Source organism: Physeter macrocephalus, chromosome 6 (genome assembly GCF_002837175.3).
Source record: "Physeter macrocephalus isolate SW-GA chromosome 6, ASM283717v5, whole genome shotgun sequence".
NCBI lineage: Eukaryota > Metazoa > Chordata > Mammalia > Artiodactyla > Physeteridae > Physeter > Physeter macrocephalus.
Window position 1 is genome coordinate 58,050,015 of NC_041219.1, and position 17,629 is coordinate 58,067,643.

The 17,629-nt window shown below is 53.3% G+C and overlaps 1 protein-coding gene across 10 annotated transcripts in view; it reads right to left on the reverse strand.

Annotated features, from left to right (window-relative positions):
• Positions 1 to 427: 427 nt before the first annotated feature.
• Positions 428 to 17,629, reverse strand: part of SCNN1A (sodium channel epithelial 1 subunit alpha) — a 24,325-nt gene continuing 7,123 nt past the window's right edge. For 2 of the 10 annotated variants that reach the window (XM_028490943.2, XM_028490945.2), the window contains exons 3-15: positions 14,748 to 15,015; positions 13,771 to 13,961; positions 8,242 to 8,345; positions 7,698 to 7,861; positions 7,161 to 7,259; positions 6,828 to 6,945; positions 4,223 to 4,301; positions 4,032 to 4,089; positions 3,812 to 3,867; positions 3,573 to 3,648; positions 3,007 to 3,149; positions 2,273 to 2,450; positions 428 to 888 (exon numbers count right to left, since the gene is read on the reverse strand). In XM_028490943.2, the coding sequence (XP_028346744.1) occupies positions 475 to 888; positions 2,273 to 2,450; positions 3,007 to 3,149; positions 3,573 to 3,648; positions 3,812 to 3,867; positions 4,032 to 4,089; positions 4,223 to 4,301; positions 6,828 to 6,945; positions 7,161 to 7,259; positions 7,698 to 7,861; positions 8,242 to 8,345; positions 13,771 to 13,961; positions 14,748 to 15,015 (1,948 nt within the window). In that variant the 3' untranslated portion in view covers positions 428 to 474. Of the gene's footprint in view, positions 889 to 2,272; positions 3,150 to 3,572; positions 3,649 to 3,811; positions 3,868 to 4,031; positions 4,090 to 4,222; positions 4,302 to 6,827; positions 6,946 to 7,160; positions 7,260 to 7,697; positions 7,862 to 8,241; positions 8,346 to 13,770; positions 13,962 to 14,747; positions 15,016 to 17,629 lie in introns of those variants that run through there. The other 8 variants (XM_028490948.2, XM_055085451.1, XM_028490944.2 and 5 more) reach the window with 7 other exon arrangements.

The window sequence follows — 17,629 nt, forward strand, 5'->3', positions numbered from 1 at the left end:
AAAAGGGCACTGAACTCCCAGTCGGGGTGACGTGGGTTCCAGCCCCTGACATCCCAGCCCCATGTGTCACAGGAAAACAGACTGAGTCACGGAAGACCTGGCTTCCAAGCTGGTTCTGTAAGAATCATGAACTTGGGCAAGTCACTTCACCTGATGAGCTCAGTAAGGAAAGTGAGGCAACTGGAACTCTCTTCTCTACCAGTCTGATCAACCTGGGACAGAGAAACCAGGGGCACCTCTCCTGGATGTGCTAATTTTGGACAACTGCTCACATGATGCAAGTGTACAGATTACTGCCCATTTCAATAAACACGCTAGAAAAACGCATGCCCTGTATTACTGGTACCTGCCCTAGTCCCCTCCGGCCCCCGGAACCGGCACCCGTTTGCTTTTAAAATCCACTTTCTCTTGAATCACGTAAGACAAATACATTAATATAAGTTTTTATGGCATTTGTGATGCCTTGAATAATGGTCAGAAGGTGCATGTCTTTGTGTGTTGGTGAAGAAGGAAACAAACTATTTTTAAAGCTGAAAAAAACAACCAACCAACCCTAGTGTCCGGGAGTAATACAAAGATGAGGGATGGAGGAGAGAAGGAAACAGCTCGAGGTGGACGTGCTTTGGGCAGGAGAAACTCCAGCGCAGGCTGGGGGAGAAGGGGAAGGAGAAGGGGAAGGAGGGGCAGTGCGGCTGACTGCTGCCATCCACAACGGCTCCAGCTTCGCCCGGCAGGTCCAGCCCACGCAGCCAGGGGAGATGGAGCCACGGAGGGCTGGGGGCAGGACTGACGGCAGGCTGTGGCCAGAGAACACAAGAGCAGGCTGAACCCGAGGGCTCTGAGAGGAAACCGTTGTGACACCAGCATGTTCCCCTCATCGTCTTGAGTCTAGGAAAGGGAAGTCAGGAGTCATCACATCACTTCCTCATCACCACCTTGCCTACCTTCCCGTTCCCTCCGCCACCACTCCCCTTTCCCAAGATTCACGTGGCTCCTCGGGACAGGGAGATTACAATTGAGGGGAGTAAGACCAAGGCGGCAGGGGAAGAGGATGAGGAAGGGTGACTTCTGAGTTCCAGGTCTGATGCTGGAATGGGGGAAGGAACTGGGGGTCTGGAAACCAGGGTTCCGTTCAAACATCCCTCAATTTCTCCTTTGTTAAAAGCTGGGAAGGTTCCCAGTGCGGCCCTCCCTGTGATGATGTGAGAGTGAGACTACACAGTCTTTGAGGTTCCTAGGACCCTGGCGTGGTTTTCATGCTCCTCCACCACTACCGGGCAGCTGCTGGGGAGGCAGCAGGTGAGGGTGCTGCGGACGAGGCCGATGAGGACGAGGATGTGGCAGCTGGGTGGTGAGTGGTACTCAGCGAACGGAGAGGAGGGTTACAGACGGCGGTAACCAAGGTTGGGAAGGAAAGGAGGTTCAGGCTGTGGACAGGGGCGCATCGTCCCAAGCACTGCACAGCAGGTCTCCTGACGGAAGGGCGCCTGTCTTCACCTCCCACCTGAACATGGTGATGGGCACAGAGCAGATGCTCAGCAATGCCCATGGAGGAACTAACAAGACAGTTTGTCTCTCCTAAGGCCCCTGAAGAATGGTCATTTCCGTAGCGCAGCCAGGGGTATGGGAGACTGTCTCTCCCCCCAAGCCGGGACCTCCCAGGTGCTTGGACAGTGACGCAGGACTCGCATCCACTCCCTGACCCCTTCACGGTGCCCCCATCCAGCTCTCCAGACATTCTTTATGCAACAGCATTTGTTAAGTACCTGCCTACTTGCTCCAAGCAGGAGACTGGGCTAGACCCTGAGGGTCCATAAATGAACGAGACTCAATCCTGACCACAACGAGCTCAGTCTAGCTGGGGACGCAGACACAAATGAACAGGAAAGTAAAATGCAGCATCTGCACTTCCGTGGACGTTATGGCGTGCTCTGGGAGTCCACAGGATAGGGAAGTGGTCACGTCTGGGCAAGACAAGATGGGCCAGAAGCCCGCACGGAAGTAACGGTATCTGAGCAGGAGCCTAAAGGATGCATAGGAGTTCTCCAGCAGATGGTGGGAGAAGCTTCCAGGCTAAGGAACTAGCTTGAGCAAATACACAGAGTACCAAAGGACAGGGATGCAGGGCAGAGGCGCCGGGGTGTGGCTCCGTGGGGGCGTGAGGCTGGAAGAGTCCTGGGACTCCGACTGGGAAGGGCCAAGTCTTTACTACACGGGGCTGTTCCAGCCCCGACCCTGGGAGTCAGGGAAAGGGAGCTGCCTGGCAACTAACCAAGGGGGCTTTTGGGTGGGGTTCCCCACCCAAGTTCAAGAAGAGGAGCAAATGTCTGCGTCCCTGGAAAGCAGCGTGGAGGGACATTCTGGTGCTGAATCCAGTCATCTTTGAGGAGGAAACGGTGCATGCCTTTGTGTGCCCTCGTTTGTGTTTTGTTCTGGTTGTCAGTTGTTTCCTAGGAAAGTTCTTTGTCAAAGATCCAAGTTTGGCTTGGCTGATCCAAGGGAAAAGAGGACTTGTCTGCACTCGGGTGGGGAAACCGGAGTGTTCTTGAGGCAGGACCAGCGGGTACAGGGCAGGAACCGAGGCCATGCTGGCCGCGGTTCTCCAGACAATTTCCTCAGCCCCCTGTCCAGCCTGCTTCCCTGCCCCACAGCACAGGCAGCCGGGCAGCTCTGAGAGGCAGCCCCAAACATCCTCTAATCCTGCCAAGGCTGGTCCCCTCCCACCGAGGGGAGTGCCTGCCTTGGGGAGGGGACACCGTCCTTCCCTCTCAGGGCTCCCGCAGAGTGTGTGCAGAGGAGCTGGCCTCCGTGGAGCCTGATGGAGCCCGGCGGGGGCCCAGGGTGGCATAGGCAGGTGGAGGGGCTGACAAGGCCAGGGAGGCGGCAGGGCCCGGCGGGAATGAGGACGGGGACGCGGGGTGGGGGCAGAAACGGGAGGGGAGGGCGGAGGTTGGAGTGGAGGCCACCTCCTGGGCACCCCTGCCCCCTCGGCCTGGAGACCAGTACCGACTTTGGACCCTCCGGAGCAGCATGAGGAACGTGATGGCCAGGAGGTCAAAGATGAGCTCGGCCATCTCCACCACCGACAGCACGGAGGAGCCGAACCACAGGCTCCACTGGCTACCCAGGTTGGACAGGAGGGTGACCATCTGTAAGGGGGAGAGGCACACTGACCACTCAGCAGGGGCCCTGCCCTCCTGCCCGTAGGCCCTCGGCCAGCCCGCTCAGCCTCTCCCGGTCCCTGGGCCCCTGGCCTCTGCTCCCCTCCCCCGGGAGCACATGGCCACTGGTCGGTTTCTTCCAGGGAAAGCTGAGAACCAGGCCACGACGGGGACGGCTGAAACCCACACCTGTCTCGGGGGCCTTCTCCCCATCATCCGGCACCCCCTGCCCCAGAGACTTCACCCCCAGCGAGCATCCTTTTCCAACCTTCTAATCCTCACCCGTGCCCTGTCCCCTTTCCACCTTCGAGGCCCAAACCCGCTGGCCCACAGAGGCCATCCCTGTGTCTACGGACAGCCACCCCGCTAAGAGCCCCGAGAGAATCCCAGCCTCAGTGAGGCAGGACGCACCGTGACAGAGGGAGACTCAGAGTTGGTTTTGTAGTTCAGCTCCTTGAAGAAGATGTTGAGTTTGGCAACCCCATCTCTTTGGAGTTGGGGAGAGGGTGGGAAGAAACGGCAGAGGGTTAACTTCTCTGCCGCTCGAAAACCCCCTCCTCCAATCAACCGTATCAATGATCCCTCTCTTCCCAGGTCTGTCTTCCCTCCAAAAATTCCTTTCCCAGGGCCGGAACCAGGGTAGGACTGACCTCTTGTTCTTGATGGTGTAATTGTTCTGTCGGGACAGCATCTGGAAGACCCAGTCCTGGGAAAGGATTGGGCTGTCAATGGGGTCACCCCAGAGTCTTCAGGCTTACAGGAATGGGGTGGGGTCATACACACCCATAAACATATGCCCAGAAGACCACAATGTTACACACACACACACACACACACACACACACACACACACACACACACACGCTTTACCTGGGATGTCACCGAGGGCCATCGTGAGTAACCGGCAGAGAGCTTGTAGGTGGTCACACTGGGGACGGAGAAGGCGCTCAGTGATGGGGGGTGGGGCTCTCCCACTCAAAGCTGGGCTGAGGACCCTGTATCCTAGCCAGCCAAGCAGCCAGCTGCCCAACCTGCGCTCCGGGGGTGGGGGGGGCGCTTACCTGCATGGCTTCCGGCACTTGGTGAAACAGCCCAGGCGGTCTGAGGAGAAGGCGTCCTGGAGCTTATAGTAGCAGTAGCCTGTGGGTACAGAGAGGTGCTCATTTCCCTAGACCCCCTCAACCTTCTCCACCCCACACCCAAGAGGTCTCCCAAGGTCCCCGGCGCCCACTTCACAAGGCAATTACGTAGCGTTACAGTGATGCCTCCTGAGCGGCAGCGCCAGAAAATGTTTAAGAAATTAAGCTAAGTCCAGTGAAAAATAAAAACAACCAGGGTACACCTCTGTAAAGATGCACAGGATATGGACAGACATTGAAGAGGCAAAGAAGGAAATGGGAACAATTTTCGTGTAAGAATAATGAGACACAGCGAGATACCCCTTCACACCTCCTAGGATGGCTATAATGGAAAAAGACAATAACGAGCGTTGGTGAGGATGTGGAGAAACTGGAACTCACCACTGCTGGGAATGTAAAATGGTACCACCGTCGTGGAAAACAGTCTGGCGCTTCCTCAAAAGGTTAAACATAGAACTTCTCTATGTACCAGCAATTCCACACCCAAGAGAATTGAAAACTCAACACAAAACTTGTACACAAATGTTCACAGCAGCATTATTCACAATAGCCAAAAAACGGAAACAACCCAAAGGTCCATCAACTGATGAACGGATAAACAAGATGTGGTCCATCCATACGATGAATATTATTCAGCCATAAAAAGGAATGAAGTACCGATATATGCTACAAAGTGGATGAACCTTGAAAACATTATGCTAATGAAAAGAAGCCAATCGCAAAGGATCACATATTGTGATATAAGAAATGTCCAACACAGGCAAATCTTATGGTAGATAGAAAGTAGGTTAGTGGTTATGAGGGGCGTGGGATGGTAGCGGCAGGAAGAGAGCCTGTGGCCGCAGGGAAAGGGGAGATGGAGAGGGCTAATGGGTACATAGTTTCTTTTTGGAGTGATGAAAAGGTTCTAAATTGATTGTGACGATTGATACACAGCTCTATGACTGTGCTAAAAACGGAAAGTATACTAAAGTTCCACTGTACACTTTCACTGGGTAAGTTATCCGGGAAGTGAATTACCTCAATAAAGCTGTTACCAAGAAAAAAAATAATGGGACCATGAATTGGCCCTTCACCCCTATTTCCCAAGTTCTAAGTAAGGTTATTTTGTCATTCTTGCTACTTTTAGTCACCGGTCCAGAAGTCCTTCTTCATTTCTGACCCGAATCTCTCTGTCGACCAGGGTTTATATCATTAATTACATAATTCATCTTTAATTAGGAAGAGTGGGAAGCAGCTAGGCCCTTTTCTCCGGGAGTAAGCCATCCTCAGGAAACTCAACAGACTGTGTTTTCAGCCGAGTTCCTCTCCCTCATCCTCACAGCTTCTCAGCAAACAGCAATGTTATTTTTCTCTCGCAGATCTTTTTCAAAATTCACAACCACTTAGCAATCACTGTTTGGGGGTCGGGGGAGCAGTGGGCAGAGTCCCCGCTCTGCGTGTCCTGGGACATCGCGTCTTCGCTCGGGAACCTCAGCTTGTTCGTCTGGGAGAGAAGCCCGTCAGGCCGGATGCCCTCTGAGCTTCCCTCCAGCTCTAAGGCGCTGTGATGCTCTAAGGCCAGAGGGCCAGGGATCAGAAGGCCGGAAGGCCGGAAGGCCGACTGCAGAGCACAGGCAGGGGAAAGCTGAGTGCAGCAGAGCCAGGAAAGAAAGTAGTCAGAAAGATGAACACAGCAGAGCCAAGACAGAAGCAGCGCGCAGCTCTGGGGTCTGCTGTGTCCCTGCCATGTCCCCTCGGAGGGGTCAGCTGTGCCAGGTAAGGGCCCGTGCACAGGCACGCCCGCCCTCTACTTTCTAGTCTCTTGGGGATTTTCTTTCTCTCTAAGCACAGCTTCCCTGCTGAATAACTCAGCTGTAGAGAAAAGGAAAAGGGATTGGTCGGCTCCTAGCCCAGGGTCAGGAGGAGAATCTAGTGCCCTCCAGATTCCTTTCATTGTGCCCTCCTGTAGGTAAAACGTTCCTCCATAAGCCATTCCAATCTATGTACTGGGTTTCTAAATGACATACCCACTCCTACTGAACTGACACATTAGTACATTATAAAACATACATAAAATGGAAGATGTTAGGGAATGAGGCAGATGCACGTAACTTCTAGTATTTTCTTCCTGCCCCCAGTGCTGCCTCGCCAGTGCCCAGCACCGGCCTGGCTGGCGCCCTGGGGTGTGAGCCGGGAAGCTACAGTCAGAGCGCAGAACCCGGGGCGGATCTCCTTCATGTGCTCTTCCTTCCTTTTTGCTGCGAGTTATTTTCAAATGGGACCATCCCATTATAAACACACAGAAGCCAAAACAGAGAGAGAGAGAGAAACTGTGAGGGAGGAACAGAGATAGAGGAGAGAGACAGAGAGTGAGAGGAAAACGGAGAGGGGTAGCATCTAAGGGCCGGAACACACAAGAGTCGGCAGGAGAACCTGCCAGAAACCGTGGGAGCCCGAAGCCACAGCCAGGGCGTTGAGGGTGCAGGGCTCCTGGGACTGTCCTGGGCCCAAGTGGGGTGTGGGGCCGGGCCTCCCGCGGTCTCACCCCAGGAACTATGTTTCCTGTAGTCACAGAACTCCACACCCCTGTGCAGCGGGTAGAAGATGTAGGCACAGCCACACTCCCTGATCATGTTCACCTGGAAGCAGGAATGGATACACACCTGCAGGAGGGGAGAATGAAGGGGGAGGGGGTCAGGCCTGCCCTCCCCGACGCAGCTCCAAACGGCAGCGGAGGGGAGCACAAACCAGTCCCTGCAATGCGCCTCCATCGCTCTCTCCACCCGTCCCCATCACCCATCACACACACCCTGTGGCTTTGGCCGATTTGCACTGCAGGCCTGGGAGGCGGTCGCCATAGAAACAGGCTGAGCCTCACCTGCTGCGTGTACTTGGTACCGTAAAGGTTCTCCACTGGGACGTCGCTGCCATTCTTGGTGCAGTCTCCATAGTCACCCCCAAGTCTTTTCACGGCTTCCTGCGAACGCAGAGACACGGAGAAGTCAGAGGTCAGAGGTCAGACCTCTGGTGGTCAAGGCCCCTTCCGGGCCTCTGTCTTCCCTCAGGCCCAGGCTGTATGTCCTACCTCACCTCCTCTCCTATCTGCCTCACCATTTCAAAACACACGCCCGGGACTACTTCCAAGGACACTGGGCCCGGAGCATGGCCTGGAACCCCAAGCAGGCCCCACACCCCTTCTCGGCGCTCTCGCCCGAGGTTCAACCCCCCGAGATCCCTACTTCCTAACGCCCACTCGGCCGGGCCCCTCACCCCTGATTTCTGCTCCTGAAGACCTCCACGCGCTCGAGGCTCACCCTGCACGACCTCTTTGGGTCCCCTGGCTGTCACCCCCCAGGCCCCCTCCCCGCCCCTCATCTGAGGCTCTCCTCCCAGGCCTCGCAGTCAGCCTCCTTGCCTTACTCATGCTGATGGAGGTCTCCATACCAGGCCGCAGGTTAAAGCCTCCATCATCCATAAAGGCAGGCTCATCCTGCCCGTGTACCATCACCCTGGCCCCGGTCACCGTGGATAGAAGCGGGATGAAGTCATTTTGCTCTGTACGCAGCGTCAGGGACAGGCCTGGGGGTGCGGAGGGGGCACAGTGAGGGGCTCTGGGAGAAGCATCAGGGGCTGGAGCCCCACCCTCCCACCCTGCCTAGTCTCTAAGCGTCCAAGGGCAGCAAGTTCAGGAAGACCTGCGAATGGATTTGGCAAAGCCTGAGCTGGATCCGGGGTTGGGGTGAGGGGCAGCGGAAGGCAGGACTGGGACAGGGTTCCTACCACACCTGGCATGCACCACGTGATGCCCACGGGGGAGAAAAAACAAAGAGGATTTTCCCAGGATACAGATGGGCACGCTGCGGTGAGGCCCCCAGCATCACTAGGACGAGGGCTCAAGGTGGGTAAATGTGGGCGCACAGGGTCGGGGAGGGGCCGGGCCGAGGTCAGGGATGGCGCACCGTTGTTGACTCCAGTCATGGAGGACATCCAGAGGTTGGAGCTGTTCTTGTCATTGAAGGTGTAGCAGTTCCCGTACATCGGGTGGTGGAAGTGGGAGTAATTCCTATGCAGGAGAGAGAGAGAGGGGTCAGAGGGGAAAGTGCAGGGGGTCAGGGAGAGCAAGACTTTCAGAGCCCTTTGTTTCCTGACCACCTACTATGTGCCGACACAGTGCTGGGAGCCTTGCCCACAAGCCCTCAGTAACTCCACTGGGCATCATCCCGGCTTCACAGGAGAGGAAGCGCGGGCTCGGAGAGATCAAGTAGCTGCCCAAGGTCACACAAGCAGCAAGGATGAGATGGGACACAAACCCAGGTCAGCTATCTTCTAGGCCAGGCTCCTTCCACCAGGCCAACTGACCTCACTGGCCTCGTGACCCTCCCGTCACTGTGCTGCATTATGAACTCCTGCAGCATCCCTAGCTTCTCACATGTCTAACTCTTAGTTCCCCATTTGGATTAGAATCTCCTTGAGGCCAGGAGCCACATGCCATTCATGTCCGAATCATCTCGGGGGTAATGGTGTGGTTGTTGGCACACTGGAGATATAGGAGATCGTTAACAACTAGCTGACAAATGAACGGAAGGGAAGGGGGGTCCGGGGCCGCTCACATCAGCATGCCTCCCACTGGCAGGTCCAAAGCTGGGCTGGGACAGGTTTGGGAAGAGACAGAAAGGAAGCACAGATTTGTGTTGCAATAGGAACACGATTTGACGGCAAATCCCAGGTCCCCCAACAGGGAGGCTGTGCGGGGCTGCAGCCAGAGCCCACCTGGGAACAGAGGGGATCTGTGTTCTAACACCCTGCCCCCTGGGAGCCAGTGAGGGGAGCAGGGAGAAGAGGGGGGACGAGGCTTTGGGCCGAGAGAGGCAGAGGAGGAAGGAAGAGAAGTAGGAGAGAGAAGAAGGCTGGACGGAGATCAGGAGCGGGGCGCTGGCTGTACGGCCTTGAGCAGCCATTTTCCCCTAAGCTTACTCTCCTTATCTGTAAAACGAGGAGATGGAACTAGATGATCTGGAATGCTCCATCGGCCTTGAAGAGCAAAGGCGCAGCGGTGTGAAGTACTGGTGCACATTCTGGGAAGGGCTAGGAAGTCAGCTTTTCCAGAACAAAGGCTTCCCTCAGGGAGGGAGGAAGGAAGAAGCGTCGAGTCCTGCAAGGCCTGTGAGCCCTGCTCCGAGAGGGTCAGGGACAGTATGGCAGATGCACACCACGGGCTGTTTGCAGCAGGTGGAATCAGCAGAGTAGACAGAGCACCATGGATCGTTCTTAAGCTCACAGAGCTTAGTTTAAAAAATAAAAAGTGGGGCTTCCCTGGTGGCGCAGTGGTTGGGGGCCCGCCTGCCGATGCAGGGGACGCGGGTTCGTGCCCCGGTCCGGGAGGATCCCACGTGCAGCGGAGCGGCTGGGCCCGTGAGCCGTGGCCGCTGGGCCTGCGCGTCCGGAGCCTGTGCTCCGCAGCGGGAGGGGCTACAGCGGTGCGTGAGCCGTGGCCGCTGCGCCTGCGCGTCCGGAGCCTGTGCTCCGCAGCGGGAGGGGCTACAGCGGTGAGAGGCCCGCGTACCGCAAAAACAAACAAACAAACAAACAAAAACAAACAAACAAACAAAAAAATAAAATAAAAAGTGACATGAGATACATAACACAATGCCATTTATGCCCACATCACATACACACTTGGTAAAAACACATACAAAGAGAAACACAGTAAGCACATTATGAGAATATATATATGAGAAGCAGCATAACGTGATGGTGAAGAGCACAGACTCCAGAACAAAACAACTTGTACTTGAATCCTAGCTCTAACAAGTGTTAACTGGAGGACCAGCCCAGGTACTTGATCTCTTTGCGCTGCAGTTTCCTCATCTGTAAAATGGGGATGATCATACTACTTACTTCACAGGGATACTGGGAGGATTAAATTACACTCAGAACGGTGCTTAGCACTCAGTAAGAACTATATAAATTTGCTATTAAGAGTAGAGGGATTCAGGGACTTCCCTGGTGGCACAGTGGTTAAGAATCCACCTGTCAATGCAGGGGACACGGGTTCGAGCCCTGGTCCAGGAAGATCCCACATGCCGCGGAGCAACTAAGCCCGTGCGCCACAACTACTGAGCCTGCGCTCTAGAGCCCGCGAGCCACAACTACTGAGCCTGAGTGCCACAACTACTGAAGCCCGCAAGCCTAGAGCCCGTGAGCCACAACAAGAGAAGCCACTGTAATGAGAAGCCCGTGCACCGCAACAAATAGTCCCCGCTCGCCACAACTAGAGAAAGCCTGCGCGTAGCAACGAAGACCCAACACAGCCAAAAATAAAATAAATTAAATTAATTAATTTTAAAAAAGAGTAGAGGGATTCGTTAAGACATCTGAAGTCAAAAGGACAGATATAACAAGGGGAGGCTGGGGAGAATTTGCAACCCTCACACACCGCTGGTGGGAATGCAAAACAGCGCAGCTACTTGGAAAACAGTCTGGTAGTTCCTCTAAATGTTAAATATGGAATTACTATGTAACCCAGTAATTCCACTCCTAGGTATCTACCTAAGAGAAATGAAAATATACATCCATACAAAAACATGTACAAGAATGCTCATAGCAACATTATTCATAATAGCCAAAAAGTGAAAGCAACCCAAAGGTCCATCCACTGAAGAAGAGATAAACAAAATGTGGCTTATGCATACAATGGAAAACTCTTTAGTCGGAAAAAAGGCAGGAACTGGGGGAACTCCCTGGCAGTCCAGTGGTTAGGGCTACGTGCTTCCACTGCAGGGGGCACCAGTTTGATTCCTGGTTGGTGAACTAAGATCCCACATGCCTCTCAACGTGGCCAAAAAAAAAAAAAAAAAAAAAAAAAAAAGGCATGAATTACAGATACACACTGCAACATGGATGAACCTTGAAAACACGATGCTAAGTGAAAGAAGCCGGTCACAGAAGACCACATATTGTGTGATTCCATTTATATGAAATGTCCCCAGCAGGCAATCCATAGAGACAGAAAGTAGATTAGTGGTTGCCAAGGCTTGGAGGAGGGGAAGGAACAGGGAGTCAGGAAAATATTCTATAATTATACAGTGGTAATAGTTGCACAATTCTGTGAATATACTAAAAACAAATGAGTTGTAGCCATTAAAAGGATAAATTTTGTGGTATGTGAATTATATCTCAATAAAGCTGGGGTATTTTTTATACTTATTTTTTAATTTTTTAATTTAGGCTGCGCTGGGTGTTAGTTGTGGCTTGCAGGATCTTTTAGTTGCGGCGTGCATGTGGGATCTAGTTCCCCGACCAGGGATCGAACCCGGGCCCCCTGCATTGGGTGCGTGGAGTCTTAGCCACTGGACCACCAGGGAGGTCCCTCAATAAAGCTGTTATTAAAGAAAAGATTATAGAGAGAGGGGAAAGGGTGTTGGATACGGGGGAGGGGAGGACTGAGAAAGCCATGATAAAGAGCTTGAACTCAGTTCCGAAGCATTGGGCGCGCGGAGTCTTAGCCACTGGACCACCAGGGAGGTCCCTCAATAAAGCTGTTATTAAAGAAAAGATTATAGAGAGAGGGGAAAGGGTGTTGGATACGGGGGAGGGGAGGACTGAGAAAGCCATGATAAAGAGCTTGAACTCAGTTCCGAAGGCCAGAGAGACACTGACGGATTTTAAACAGGCCTGACTGGAATAGTTAAGTACAGTGAAGTGCAGGCAGAACCCTGAAGTATTAAAGCTTCCCGTGGTCGCAGAATAAAGGGAGGATTGAGAGGAAGAGAGACAAATTAGGAGGGTTATAATAACCCCGGTGAGAAAGGATGAGGCTCTGAACTGAGGAAGTGACCTAAGCGTCAAGACTGAGATGAACGATGGACTTTCCATTGATGGGGCGGCAGCAGCCTGGGGCAGGCAAAGTGACAGGGTGACAGAGCAAGTCGGTGGCAGGTGTGGGCCGACCCAGGCTCAGGTGCTGGTCTCACTTCCCCAGTGGCAGCTTCTGTCCTCAAACAAACACAGAAACAAGAGACAGGAACAAAGGTGGGCGCTGGGCAGAGTGTGTGCTCCAGGTGAGGGGTGGTGGCAGAAACAGGTGACACCTGGCCCTAGTGACAAAAAAGGGCAGGGGTCCCTGTAGAGTGGAGATGCTGCCTCAACACCCTTCCTCAGCCAGGCAGAGGCAGGGAGATGGTGCCTGAACACTGAGGAATAGGGCGAGGAAGGCGGGGGCAGGAGGGGCCAGAGGCTACAGAAGGGGACCTCCCTTCACCCCTAGCCTCTCCCAGCCCTCAGAGAGCTGGCAGCTGCCATGACCTCTTTGCAAGGACATTATGACAGGAGATGTGACTGAAAGAATGCCTGGCGGGCAGTGCAGTAGAGTGGGGAGGGCCCTTGGCTCGGGCTGGCCTGGTGGCCCAGGGCAAGTCACTTCATCTGTGTGAGTGTCATTTCACAGGAGTAATGAGACCCACCACTCACTGCAGTGTGTAAAGTGCCCTCAACTCGTCATCTCTTGCACTTGGAGATAGATGTTATCATCATCTTCATCACTTAAGAAAAAGTGCCAAGGGACTTCGCTGGCAGTCTAGCGGTTAAGATTCTGAACTTCCACCGCAGGGGGCGTGGGTTCAGTCCTTGGTCAGGGAACTAAGATCCAGCATGCCGCACAGTGTGGCCAAAAAAAAAAAAAAAAAAGAAAGAAAGAAAAAAAAGAAGAAGAAAAAGAAAGAAAAAGTGCCAAAAGGGAAACTAAGATCCAGCATGCCGCACAGTGTGGCCAAAAAAAAAAAAAAAAAAAGAAAGAAAGAAAAAAAAGAAGAAGAAAAAGAAAGAAAAAGTGCCAAAAGGGCAAGGATTTTTCTTCTTCTTCTTCTTCTTCTTTGATGTATCCCAAATGCCTACAACAGTGACTGGCACATAGCCCAGCCAAAAATATTTCTTCAATGAACATTGAATGAATCTCATTTCCCCCACTTTACAAAGAAATAGGCTCCGAAGAGTGATGTGAAATGCTCAGAGTCACCTGGCCTGGAAGAAACAGAGCCAGAGCAGGAACTGAGGGTTAGTCCCTGACTCAGTCCATGCTGTGTCCACTACACCACTACTACCGCGTCACCTGAGCAAGCGGGGCAGGGGACCAGATGACCTTCCAGGCGCTGTGGAGTTTGATGCTAGTGAGAAAGAGGCCTTAGAAAAATGGAGAACCATGCTTCCAGCCCTTGGTTTCTCAAAGCCGGACCTCAACCCCAGCCTTCCCAGGGCATCCATTCGAGGCTGCTTCACTCAGACCCAGCCCTGCAGGGAACAGCAGATATCCTGCAGGACAATTCCTGGGGCAGAGGTTTGGACCTGAAGTCAATGCTTCTCCCTCCTCCCCACCTGCAGGCATTTGTTTAGTCAACCAGCATTCCAGGGTGCTGGCCATGCTGGGCCTCAGGCTGGCGCAGGGAAGGAGACCCCGTGGGGAGCCCGAAGCCAGGCCGCAGGGACAGACTCACGCCTCATTGCAGGAGGCCTGGTTGAAACGGCAGGCGAAGATGAATTTGCCCAGCGCGTCCTCCTCCAGCGGTGGAGAGGGGTCCCGCCGTCTGGACAGAATGTTGATGTAGTGGAAGCGGTACCACTCCCTCACTGCATCCACCCCTGATGAGTACGTCTGGTAGAAGCAGTCCGATTTGTTCTGGTTGCACTAGACACAGAGACCAGGGAGTCAGAGGACCGGCAGCAAGGGTAAGCAGGACGGGGCCAAGGTCAAGGAATGGATAGTTCTGGGGTCCTGAAGACCGATAGACAGGGGTGGGGGAGCCAGGAGTGGGAAGAAACAGAAGCCCCGAGAAGAGTGGACCCAGAGAGCAGGGGATTAATGGAGGAGATCGGGAGCTGCACACACCTCGGGGTCATTTACGCAGCCTCCGAGGAAGGTGGAGCAAGGATTCTTCTCCCCATTTCACAGATGGGAAGACTGAGGAATCAAGTGGTTCGTCCCAGCAGCAGAGCGGGGAGTGGAACCCCGGTGTCCGGGTACCATGCTCCGCTCTCACTAAAGGGGCCTCTCTTTCTTCTCTCTGCTTCTCTCCCATTTATTTTTAAAGTTTCCTTGTTACTGTCTCCCTATTCTCTGTCTTAGGCCGGCGGAGCCCCAGTGCCCCATCACGCTGGAGGGTCCCAACTGAGTCCCACTGGGGGCGGATTGGAATTCAGAAAGCGCATCTTCCACAGTGGATCTGACTTCCCACCCCATAAACGCTCCCACAGAGGCCCCCAGCGAGGAGCCTCCACAAGCTGGCGCCCAGAGAGATGCCATTTAATTTTATTTTTCAAACCGTATTTAAGGATTTAACTTATTCACTTTGCCGGCAAGCGGACCGGGTCCGCCTTGTATCACTGGCGGCAGAGGCGGGTAGGAAAAGGGAGCGGAGCGGAGTCCCGGGCTCCGGCTGAACCAGAGGGGCGGGGCTAGGGGGCGGGGCCTTACCAGTTGGAAGCCGATCTTCCAGTCCTTCCTGTTCACCTGCGGGTTGTTGTCCCTCAGGCTGGAGCCGGATCGGCGGACTCTGCTGGCGGCGCGAGGCGGAGCCGGGACGGGCAGGCGCTGCAGGGGGTGCGGCAGGGACTCCCGCAGGTCGCGGCGGCCGCGGGCGTGGGCCACGAGGGTGTTGGAGGAGTTGTACTTGTACAGGTCGAAGAGCGTCTGCTCTGTGATGCGGTCCAGCTCCTCCAGCTCCTCTTTAATTTCCGTGTACCTGGGAGGGGCGATGGCAAAGGGTCGGACCAGGAGGCGGCGGCCTCGCGACATCCCCGGCCCCCCTGGGCCTCAGTTTCCCTGTCTGTAACCGGAGAGGTCGGTTCATCCCGGAGAAGCCTGCGGGGAATAGCTCTGGGGTCTCCCAGGCTATCTCGGGGGCGAGGGGGCGTGCAGACAGGTGTGTCCGCGGAATAATAGGAGGCGACAGTGAGCTCCGGCGGTGACGGCATTTATTGCCGCATGTTTATCGTGAGGGAGAGGCGGGAGGCGCTCTCCTCCCACCTAGCCCTGGCCTGGAAGGGAGCCCGGAACACGTCTGCCCCTTCCCAGGGCAGGAGGGGGGTGGGCGGGCTGGGCCCAGACACTCCAGGGACCCGCGGTGCGCGCGCCATCCCGCCCCATTCTCCTGCCCCTTCCCGCCCCGGCGAGGGTGGCTTTTGGGTCCGTCTGCCACCTGACACTTTCTAAATCTGAGGTTCTCAACTGCACTTCTAGAATCTTGCAAGGAACTTAAAAAATGCCAATGGAGACTCAGTTTTAATGAGTTTCGGGTGGGGCCCAAACACTGTAAGTTAAACACGGTCCAGTATAAATCCTCCCATTCCTTCTTCTCAATACAAGGCCTATATTCTGCATCACGAAAGTCCAGAGTAGCAGGGCCTGAGGGGTAGAATCTACCAAAACAAAACAAACACCTAGAACACCTAGAAAATAAACGAGGTTGCAAGACACAAAGCCAAGGTACAAAAATTAATTGTGTTTCTACAAACTAGCAACAAATATTTGGAAAATGAAATCAAATATAGCACCATATTAAACAGCATAAACAACATCAAACACTGGGAATAAATCTAATGAAAGAAGTGCAAGACCTGTACACGGAAAATCCTGCTGAAACAAAACACCAAGACCAAAATAAAAGGAGTTGCAGATGTTCATGGATCAGAAACTCATGAGGGGGACTTCCCTGGTGGCTCAGTGGTTAAGAATCCGCCTGCCAATGCAGTGGGACACGGGTTCAAGCACTGGTCCGAGAAGATCCCACATGCCACGGAGCAACTAAGCCCGTGCGCCATAACTACTGAGCCCACGCTCTAGAGCCTGCAAGCCACAACTACTGAGCCCACGTGCCACAACTACTGAAGCCTGCGTGCCTAGAGCCTGTGCTCCACAACTAGAGAAGCCACAGCAATGAGAAACCCACACACCCCAACGAAGAGTAGCCGCCGCACACCACAGCTAGAGAAAGCCCGCGCGTAGCAACAAAGACCCAACACAGCCATAAATAAATACATAAATAAATAAGTAAATATTTTAAAAAAAAAAAAAAAAAGAAGGAAAAAGAAACTCATGAGGTCTCCCAGATTGCCCTCTAGATTCAACTCAAGTGTCTATCAAAATTTCAGCATGGGCTTCCCTGGCGGCGCAGTGGTTGAGGGTCTGCCTGCCGATGCAGGGGACGCGGGTTCGTGCCCCGGTCCGGGAAGATCCCACATGCCACGGAGCGGCTGGGCCCGTTACTGTATGAAAAAAAAAAAAAGAAAGAAAAAAGAAAAAGAACCTCAACCTCTACCTTAGTCCGTATACAAAAATTAAGTCAAGCTGGATCATAGAGCTAAACAAAAAAATTCAGAACCATAAAGACTATAGAAGAAAATATAGAAGAGATCTTCATGACCTTGGGGTGAGCAAGATTCCTTGGAATAAAGAATATCTAGGGACTTCCCTGGTGGCACAGTGGATAGGACTCCTCGCTCCCAATGCATCAGGCCTGGATTCCATCCCTGGTCAGGGAACTAGATCCCACATGTATGCCACAACTAAGGAGCCCACATGCCGCAACTAAGACCCGGTGCAACCAAATAAATAAATATTTTTAAAAATATACCTAAAGAAGAAATCCTGAAATATAAAAACTTCTTATGAATCAACAAGAAAAAGACAAATTGTTTTAAAAATGAACCCCCCAAATATACAAATGGTCACTAAACACATGAAAAGGTGCTCAAGATAATTAGTCCTCAAGTAAATGCAAATGAAATCCATAATGAGGTACCATTTAACATCCATTAGGCTAAAAGTAAGAGACTGACGACATCAAGTGTTGGTGAGAATGTGGAGCATCTGGAATTGCTGCTGGTGGGAGTTTAAAATGGTACCACCAGTTTGGAGGACAGCTTGGTAGTTTGTTATAAAGTTAAATCTACATCTACCTTATAACCCTCTGGATATTTCACCCAATTCCACTTCTAGCTATTTGCCCAAGAGCAATGAAAACATAAAGACTTGTATGTGAATGTGAATGTTCATAGCAGCTTTATTCATAATAGTCGAAAAGCTTGAAAGAACCCACATGTCCATCAACACTGCTCAGCAGTAAAAAGGGACTGATACAGAAAAAAAAAAAAACCCAAACAAAAACAAACAAACAAACAAAAAACCACATGAGGGCTTCCCTGGTGGCGCAGTGGTTGAGAGTCCGCCTGCCGATGCAGGGAACGTGGGTTCGTGCCCCGGTCCAGGAGGATCCCTCGTGCCGTGGAGCGGCTGGGCCCGTGGGCCGTGGCCGCTGAGCCTGCGCGTCCGAAGCCTGTGCTCCGCAACGGGAGAGG